General features: G+C 63.2%; 1 protein-coding gene across 2 annotated transcripts; it reads left to right on the forward strand.

Annotated features, from left to right (window-relative positions):
* Positions 1-1688: 1688 nt before the first annotated feature.
* Positions 1689-5802, forward strand: NPTX1 (neuronal pentraxin 1). 2 transcript variants are annotated; one of them, XM_065693612.1, is made up of 5 exons: positions 1689-2148; positions 2681-2888; positions 3234-3478; positions 3572-3751; positions 3861-5802. In XM_065693612.1, exons 1-5 carry the CDS (start codon positions 1717-1719, stop codon positions 4080-4082), a joined length of 1287 nt encoding a protein of 428 aa, XP_065549684.1. In that variant the 5' UTR covers positions 1689-1716; the 3' UTR covers positions 4083-5802. The 2 variants fall into 2 exon arrangements, with proteins under 2 accessions (XP_065549684.1, XP_065549685.1); XM_065693613.1 differs by having other exon boundaries at positions 2684-2888.
* The last annotated feature ends 3764 nt before the right edge of the window (positions 5803-9566 follow it).

Consider the following 9566-nt stretch of genomic DNA (forward strand, 5'->3'; position numbering starts at 1 on the left):
CATGAGCACTGGGATGGGGTTGATGGAGGAGAGCAGCGGAAGCACCACAGAGTCCCAGCGGAGGAGCCACAGAGGTGCCAAGGCTCTGGCACGTCTCTGTAATTCTTAGCCACTCCTGCTCCAGCGCTGCTCTGTCTTCCCGGGCTGGGCATCAGTGGCTATTCCCAGCCATGGCAGAGAACTGGGGGTTGTCACCCCTGTGCCCTGTCTGCTGTGCAGAGGACAACCTCACGCCTCAGGGTCTGGCCATGAAATGCTGCTTTAACCATAACCTGCAGAGCACTGATGATGAGGAAAGCGGCTTCCCAACAGCATCAGAGTGCCTTTGAGGAGGAGACACTCAATGCCAAGGCAGTGTGGCATCAACCTCCTGGGGCTGGAGGAACTCTCACAGCTGAAAACGCATCAGACAGAGTCACAGAGCCCCAGCTCTGACAGGAGAAAGGGGGAAGGACCTCGGAGCAGTAGTACTACATCTTCTGCGGACCCATGGACCAGAAACATCTGTATCTTACTGACTCACTTCACTAGCCAAGATTAATTGCTTCCTATTTCACAGGATAACTTGGCATTATGTAAATACCTTGGCCATGTGCACTGCTGCCGCGCAGGTCTGGTAGAGCAGGCAGTGAGCTGAGAGAGAAGCCAATTCCCATGTTTACCAGGCAGTCTGCTGGCTAAACATCCCAGAGACTGAGCATTTCCTAATGCAGTGAGAAGACAAGGACAAAAGCACAGGCAGGAACTCCTCAAGGAGCAGGGCCGCAGGGCCAGGGAGGTCTCACTTGTGCTCAGGGGCCTTGGCCAAGGGAAGGCTGCAAGGCACAGACACAGGGAGAAGCTACGCACTCACTTCTCCAGGACTGAAGTGGAATCAGCCTTGGAATTGGCCTTGGCTGAAGTGAAGACAAGAAAAGCCGCAGTGCTGGTGGCCATGAATGATTCCCACCAAGAACAGATCCAAATACTACCAGAGATGGCTTTCTGTCATTAAAAAGAAAGAAAATCAGTGGCCACTCTCTGGTGCCCACCACAGACCTGAGCACCAACACCTCACCCCTGGGACACACAGTGAGCCGGGTCCCGGATACCCACTCGTGTTCACCCCATGGAGCCCCAGGGGGTTCCTGCCGTGGGGCTGCCCTGCTGGGGGATGGGAGAGGACCTGGGGTGCCCGGTGGGGACAGCAGCACTGAGTGCTCCAGGACTGCAACCAGCACCCCCGGCCCCGCACACTGCAGCACCCCCTCCGTGCACCCCTGCACATGACACCCGCATGCACCCAGTCTCCACTGCACCATCTCCGACCTCCCATGGTCCTGCGCACACCCGCCCGTGCACACACTCCCGTGCGCCCACACTCTCCCATACATGCACACAGGACCCCCCCCCTCACGCATCCCATGCATGCACACACGCACAGCCGTGCACACTCCCCTGCACGCATGCACTGCACGCCCCCCGCATGCACACCCACACTGCCATGCCCGTTCACACGCACCCGCACTCCCTCCCATGCACAACTCACCGTGCATGCACATGCACGCTCCCGTGCGCTTCCCCGCACACACGCACTCACACACGCACATTCCCTCCCGCCCGGTCCTCTCCCTCCTCCCCCGCCGGGGTTCACGCGTCGCTTCGTCACGGCGCGGCCCCGCCCGGGCGCTATAAGAGCGGGGCCCGGTGCCGCAGCGGGCCCGGCGGAGCGGAGCCATGGCCGCGGGGCTGCTCCTGCTCCCGCTGCTGCTGCCGCTGCTCCCGCCGCCCGGCCGCGGGCAGGGCTTCGGCCAGACCCGCTTCGTCTGCACCTCGGTGCCGCTGGACGGGGACATGTGCGCTGCCGCCGCGCTGGGCACCGGCTCGGCCGAGGAGCTGAAGAGCACGGTGCTGCAGCTGCGGGAGACCGTGCTGCAGCAGAAGGAGACCATCATGAACCAGAAGGAGACGATCCGAGAGCTCACGGCCAAGCTGGGCCGGTGCGAGAGCCAGAGCGCGGTCGAGCCGCCGCCCGGCGACGGCAAGGGCAGGAAGCCGTCGGTCTCCAAAAACACCATGGGCGACCTGTCACGGACACCCGCGGCCGAGACCCTCAGTCAGCTGGGACAGACGCTGCAGTCCCTCAAGACCAGGCTGGAGAACCTGGAGGTACGCGCTCCCCAGCGGGAGCCGCACCAGGCACCGGAGGAGCCGGGCACCGAGCGCCGCACTGGGCACAGCGAGCGGCGCCGGGAGGCTCCGGTTGGAGCGGAGCCGGGCACTGGTAGCCCCACTGGGCACCGGGATAGCCGAGCACCGGGAAAGCCAGGCACCGGGAAAGCCAGGCACCCGGAGCCGCGCCGGGCGCAGGGAGCCGCCGGTCGGAGGGGACCCGTGCCCCGGGAGCGGAGCCGGGAGTCGCGGGTCGGAGCGGAGCCGGGCACGGGGAGCGGAGCCGCTCCGGAGAACCTGGCACCGGGTGTCTCACTGAGCACCGGGAGCTGAGTAGGGCACCAAGAGCCGGGAACGGCACCGGGGAAGTTGGGCACAGGGAGCGGAGCCGGGCACCGGCAGCCGCACGGGGCACCGGGGAAGCCGGGCACCGGGAGTGGAGTCGGGCACCAAGAGCCGGGAGCGGCAGCGGGGGCCGGGAGAGCCGGGCCGGGCAGTAACAGCCGTCTCCTGTGCTCGCCCCTCGCAGCAGTTCAGCAGGATGAACTCCTCCAGCCAGACCAACAACCTGAAGGACATCCTGCAGAACAAAATCGACGACCTGGAGAAGCAGGTCCTGTCCCGGGTGAACAGCCTGGAGGAGGGCAAGTTCAACCCCCGGAACGAGTCCGAGGAGCGCGGCAAGATCGAGAGCACCCTCACGTCGCTGCACCAGCGCATCAGCGACCTGGAGAAAGGTACCCGCTGCTCCGGAGCACATCCCGGTCCCAGAACCCCCCTGGCCCCAGGCGCTGCCGGGTGGGATGCTGAGCTAGCCCGTGCCGTTATCCCCCCTGGAGCTGTCGCTTTCCCCCAGCTCCAGACAGATGATTCCCACGGGCTCCACAGCAGGAGCCAGGGATGCTCGGGGCTCTGTCCAGTGCCGGGGATTAGGGAGCCAAGCAGCGCCTGAGGGATTTGCTCCTCGGTGCCATCTCAAGGCCATTGCATAACAGGGAGAAGGGTTAGGGAGGGAGTAAGACACCTTCAAAGTGGGCACAGATGGGGCCCAGCCAGAGCCCACTGTGCCTACCTCCCCGCAGGCCAGAAGGACAACCGTCCCCCGGACAGGTTCCAGCTCACCTTCCCGCTGCGCACCAACTACATGTATGCCAAGGTGAAGAAGAGCCTGCCCGAGATGTACGCCTTCAGTGTCTGCATGTGGATAAAGTCCAACGCTTCCCCCGGCATGGGCACCCCCTTCTCCTACGCCGTGCCTGGGCAGGCAAATGAGCTGGTGCTTATTGAGTGGGGCAACAACCCCATGGAGATCCTCATCAACGACAAGGTACAGCCTGGGGAGGGTGGCAGGTGGGGGGGACCGGTGTTGGGGGTAGCAATGGGGATCCCCATGCACACCACCCTGACCCACTGCCCGCAGGTGGCCAAACTGCCCTTTGTCATCAACGATGGCAAGTGGCACCACATCTGTGTCACCTGGACCACGCGGGACGGCGTGTGGGAAGCCTACCAGGATGGCACGCAGACCGGCAGCGGCGAGAACCTGGCGCCCTACCACCCCATCAAACCCCAGGGGGTCCTGGTGCTGGGCCAGGAGCAGGTAAGGGGCTGGTAGGGGGGTGCCCCTGCTCCGCTGGGTGCACCCGAGGGGATGGACGGGGCGCTGGGTGCTGCCGGGTGATGTCCCCAATGGCGGTGGGTCCTTGCAGGACACACTGGGCGGCGGGTTCGATGCCACGCAGGCCTTCGTGGGGGAGCTGGCCCACTTCAACATGTGGGACAGGAAGCTGAGCCCGGGGGAGGTCTACAGCCTGGCCACCTGCAGCACCAAGGCGCAGGCGGGCAATGTCATCGCATGGGCCGAGGCCAACATCGACATCTACGGCGGGGCCACCAAGTGGACTTTCGAGGCCTGTCGCCAGCTCAACTAGAGCCACGGACGGGAGAAACCTCCTCATCGGGTTCTTCTCTTTCTTTGGGTTTTGTTTGGTTGGGTTTCTCCTCCTTTTTTCGCGCTAAACCACCCGAGAACGAAGCCACCCGCCCCATCCCCGGGAGCGGGGGTGCCCTGGCAGCGGGGCGCCCGCTCCCCCAGCCCCACGACCCCCCGGTTTCTGTCTTGCCAACGTCCTTCAATGCCTGCGTGCCTTGGCCTGGCGCGGCTGCGCCCCCCCCCCCCCGCTGCCCCCCCGGGCCTGGTTCCTGCTTTGCTGCCTCCCCCCCGCACCAGGACACCCCCTTCCCCGGGCACCAGTGCCTCCAAAGGCTGTGAGCCCCCCATGGGGCTCCTCTCCCTCCAACCTGGAGCCCCCCCAGCAGGGTGGTACCCCCGGAGCCCGGTTCCAACACCCCCCCCCCCCCAGCTTGGTTGTGCTTCCTCCAGGGAGTGCAGCAGCAGCCAAGGATGGGATGACCCCCCCCCCCCAAGGGACACTGGGGTGTGAGCCCCGCTGTCCCCTTCTCCCAGCACCACAGCCATAGCCCGGGCTGCGGTGGGCACCGGGACGGGACCCCCCGGTGGGACCCCCCCACCGGCCCTGCTCCCTGACCTGCTGCACTCAGGTACATCCCCCCCGGCCCCGCCGCCTGCAGCCCCCCGAGGCCTCCTCGTGCCGTAGCTGGTGACAAAGAGCCTTTACCCTGCCCTCGAGTGTGGCTCCCACTGAGACGTCTGAAGCCTTTCTGCTTTTGATAAACACGATGTTGTTTCTCTTACTGTAAAGGGAAGTTTATTACCAATAATTAAAAAAAAAAAGGGTATTTTTATGAAGATAAAAAAAAAAAATATTCCAGAAGGAAGCAGCTCCCTGAGGAAGCAGCACCTTGAGATTCTGCAGGACACACGCAAAAGAGATAAAGAAGCCTATTTTGAAATACCAGAAGCATTTTGTATGGTTTCCTTTTCTAAACTCCCGGTTTGTACTCCAGAGCGCAGAAATCCCCCCCAGCCCCCCCTGCCCCCCGAGGGCTGCCCTGGGTGGCAGCGGAGGATGAGGCCGAGAATTCCCACAGGGCTCCCACTCCAGAGACGCAGCAGGGAGATGCCGAGGGGCCGCACGGAGCCGGGCAAGGCCAAGGCCCCCCCCGGGCAGGAGCACAGAGCTGGGCCAGCCCCAGGCCCCAGCTGATGAGCAGCGACACCCCCCCCATCGAGAGACCTCCGACCAACTGTGGCTCAGGGCAGCGTGTTTTCAACTGTGCTCTTTTTAAATCCACACCAAGACAAACAGAAGAAAACCATCGTGAGTTAATTCCGGTTCCTCCTCAGAACCTGCTCGCGCCGGCAAAGCAGCGAGCACGACGTGCGGAGAACAAACCACTGCAAAGCTTCCAGCCACAGACCCAGGTGCGCTGGAGCTGCCAAACCGACAAGGAAAGGGTGCGATGTCAACGCGGTGTACATAGTGTATAGTAGGGGAGAGGATAAATGTCTCTTGATTTGTCATTATTCTGCTAACCAAAGCTGTACATTCTCCTATTCCGTGCTCTCTGTCCCCGTTGGGTTTTGAGTGGGTTATGACAGACACCTCCAGCCCGCAGCAGCCGTTCTGAAATGCACTGTTTCTACTGAGACTCATGCTTTTGCCATTTTACTGCCGAGATGACATGAATTGTTGACTTTATTTTTACACAATAAAGAGTGAAGAAAGACGCTGGGTTCTCTGATGTGTCAGCCGGCGCTCGGGAGCCCATCTCGCAGAACATGGGTTTGCCTGCGTGAAGCAGGATTTCCGCCCTTGGATCCTGCTCAGGCACTCCCTGAGCCTCAGCCATCCCTGCCAGGCTCCCTCCGTCTCCTCTGGCATCATCCCGCATCCCCCCCTGCTTTATGCAACACCAACACGCACATTGTTATTCCCCCCCTCCCAAGACACAGGCTGGACGCTCAGCTCCCCCAGGGAGTCTCACCAGGCTGGTGGCAGTGGGACAGTGGCACCCATTTGTGGCACTGCCACCAACCCCCGGGATGCGCAGCTCCCTCCCTGCAGGCAGGAATGTGCTGGGGACGCGCTGCTTATCCCGGGGCTCCAACAGCGATTCCTGGAAGGCGTCATCGCTCCCAGGGGCAGAGCTGAGCGCAGGGGTGACACCGGGGCACTTGGCTCGGTGGGTGCATGGCTGGAGGCCACCCGTGCCAGGGACATGGCAGCAGTGGCTGCTCACTCTGTTCCTAAGGAACATTCCCACTTGTTACACACCCGCTGCAGGACAGGCTTGCCAGACATTGCTTTCAGCATGAAGATACGAGTAGAAAAACCATTATTTCCTCCTTAAAACCATCCAGAAGCAATTTCCATCCCCCTGCAGCTGGGAATGGGAGCTGTACGGGGCTGGTTCAACACTGCTGCCTTGGGCACCACACAGCCCTTGATGACACCAACACTGCCATTCCTTCCTCTAAGAGCAAGAACATGGTGACGCAGCCCGGAGGGGGACAGTTGGCATTAAACAGCAGAGCCTGTGCTCATGGCCAGCGAGTGTCAGCCCCTGGGGGCTGGCCAGCTCCACATGGCTGCTTGTGCTGCATCCTCCCAAGCAGCATCCGCATCCAACTGCAGCCTCTGCCAGCAGCATCCCTGACCCGCCGCCTCCTGCACCTCCAGCTGCAGGGAGCAGCCACCCCGAGGCCCCTCTCCTTCAACCAGTGCCTGCCACACTCATAAAACCTCTTTTCCTCAGGAGGATTTGCTCCTGCCCCTGCTCCAGGTCCTTTCCAGGATGCCTCAAGTCACAGCCATCGTAGTGCAGCAAGGGAGGGAGGACGCGCCCAGGCAAGCTGCAGGCCTGGGGACCTGGCGAGTTCTCCTCTGCTGCCAGCCCCAGGCAGGGGCAGGTTCACAAGCGCTGTGCACCCGTGGCAGCGGGCAGTCGCCAGCGGGAATCCTCCAGGAGCAAGAGGTAAAATGACAGATCCAGACGGGTTTAGGGCAAGTCACTGAGCGGCACCAGGGGCATGAGCCAGCCCCCATCAGCCTCCTGTGGGCAGTCGGGGGCAGATGGGCTGCTGAGGGAGGATGAGGAGCAACGCCAGGCAGGAGTCAAACAGGGGCGCGATGCCAGAGGACACAGGAGGGGTGCTGGAGACAATGGAGCAGCCGAGAGTTTCCCCCTCCCGAGCTCGGAGCCAGTGCAGGTACCGATACAAAACCGTGCTCCCAGGAGAGAGGGGACAGAACATCAGGTGGGGGCTGGTGCTGCGCTGCCATTTAAACGACAATAAAACGTTACACTAACAGGCCTTTTCCTTTTTGTTTTTCCTGGTGAGAGCTGGGAACATCCCTGTGATTGAAGCGGGGCCGTCTCCCTCCCCGAGGTGGGCCCAGCAGAGCGGGATGTGGGTGAGCTGGAGCGGCCAAGTCTGCATCAAGCGATGGATGCAAACAAACCTGCTCATCAGCCCCAGGTGTGCAAAGAGACCCCTGGTCTGAACCCCCATGCCTGCAAGAACTGGGGCACAGCACCCCAGGGCTACCCACACACACAGCAGCAGCCGTGCTGCAGCGACGCCAGCTCCACCGGGAGGGAGATGAAGGAGATGAGCAGCGCAGGCCCATCAATAGCACACACAACCCTCACACCTCGCCCTGCAGGCAGAAAGCCCTGCTTTGGGCTGGAAGCCGTTTAGTGGCACCAGTGACAGCCAGCCCAGTGTCCACTGCAAGCACAGGCGTGAGGGAGAGCGTTACCCACAGCAGTGCTGAGCGCACTTAATCCAGGAGGCTTTTAGAGCAGCGGAGCAGATGGAGATCCTGGGCTGCGCGAGGACAGGCCCCACCACTTGGGAGATGGCTCAGGAATATTGCTGGGGGCGAGGGAGAGTTCTTAAGGATGGGATGGAGCCGGGATTTACAGCTCTGATCTGACTGCTCGCTGGCGACTCGCATGGAAGAGAAAGCACTGGAAGTGCTCTTGCAGGCGTTCTGTGCCCCATTGTTCGTCCTTCCCTCCTCTGTCCTCAGGCACAGGTCAGCTCCTGTTCAGGAGGGGAGAGGAGGTGATGGGCCAAGGGAAACGTTAACCTGCTGTATTCTAGAGCAAAACACCCACAGAAACCAGAGGGACGTGTCCTGGGGTGGCCTCTCCTACATCCCTGCCCTGAACAGAAGGATCCGGAGGCACGGGGATCCCAAGGCCGCCTTCAAACGAAGCTGCCTGCGGCACTGGGTCCAGAAACATCCCAGAGCATCATCGCTCTGCAGTGCAAAGGCGTGTGAGGCGCTTCAGAACACGCCGCCAGATTAATTAGCAGTGAGGGTGTCAGTGCCTGGCCTGCGCCAGGAGCACGCGGCTCCAGGTTAAATATGCATGAGACACGGCGCAGGGAGCCGGGCAGAGCCCCCAGGAGCAGCGAGGGGAGCTCAGCTCCCAGCCTGGGCAGGGCTGTGACAGGCAACGGCAGGAACACACCTGCAGAAAACACTGTCCTTGTACCGCAAAAACTGGAGGTGATGGGGGGGAAGAGGGTGAACAAGGGGGTGAACGGACTGGAGCATCCTCCCCAGCGAGGCTCCTTCCCAGCACGGCTCCTTCCTTCCCGGGGCTGGGGAGCTCTGCAGTGCTGAGGGCTCAGCGCCAGCTCCAACCCGCACATGAACGCCCCGAGCGGTGAGCACGGTGCCGAGGAGGGGCGGCCTGGGCTCCCGCAGGGCACGGCAGGAGGAGCGCAGGAGCCAGGGCCAAGCGCTGCGCTCCGCGGAGCCAGGCAGGGCCGGGATTTCCGAGGCTGCGGAGGGAAAGCATCGCCCCCCCCGCAGCGCCAAGAGCGGGGGCACCGGGCGCGGCTGGGGCACCGCAGGCGGCTGGATGCGGGCACAAAGTCGAGGCCGGCGGCCCCGTCCCGTCACAGGCGGGAGTCCCGGCTCCCAGCGTGCCCCAAGGCTGCCCAGGAGCCGTCACTGGCCGAGCATCAGCTCCGCGCTCCTCTGCGGCGCGGCCCGGGCACGCTCCCCAGCACAGCCACGGAGGGGGCTCCCTCCAGCGCTTCCTCCCGCCGGGAATCCCAGCCAGACCCGGCCGCGGCATCACTGCAGCAGACCCGGCGGTGCCACGGCCGGTGCCCATGGGCGGGCACGGCCCCTGCCCGAGCTGCAGCTCTGCTCTCGGGGGGTGCCTCTCGCATCGCCCTTGGCCGCTCGTGTCACAACAGCCAGGACTGGGCCCCCCCTTGGCTGCCGCAGACGCGGGTGTCCCCTGCGAACAGCGCCTTGCCCCTCTCTGATGGGAGCTCCCTGACCCCGCAGCTCCCTCTGAAGGGCGGCTCCCCAGGCAGGGCGGCACTGGGCACCCCCAGCAGCGGGCAGACCCCATCCTCTACTTGCCGGGACAGGGGCTGGAACCCCCCTGCCCGCCTCCTTCACAGCCTTTTCCCGGCTCCTCCTCCTGCGACTTTCCCAGCTGCCGCCGAACGCCGCCTT

The sequence above is a fragment of the Lathamus discolor genome, chromosome 13 (assembly GCF_037157495.1).
Source record: "Lathamus discolor isolate bLatDis1 chromosome 13, bLatDis1.hap1, whole genome shotgun sequence".
NCBI lineage: Eukaryota > Metazoa > Chordata > Aves > Psittaciformes > Psittacidae > Lathamus > Lathamus discolor.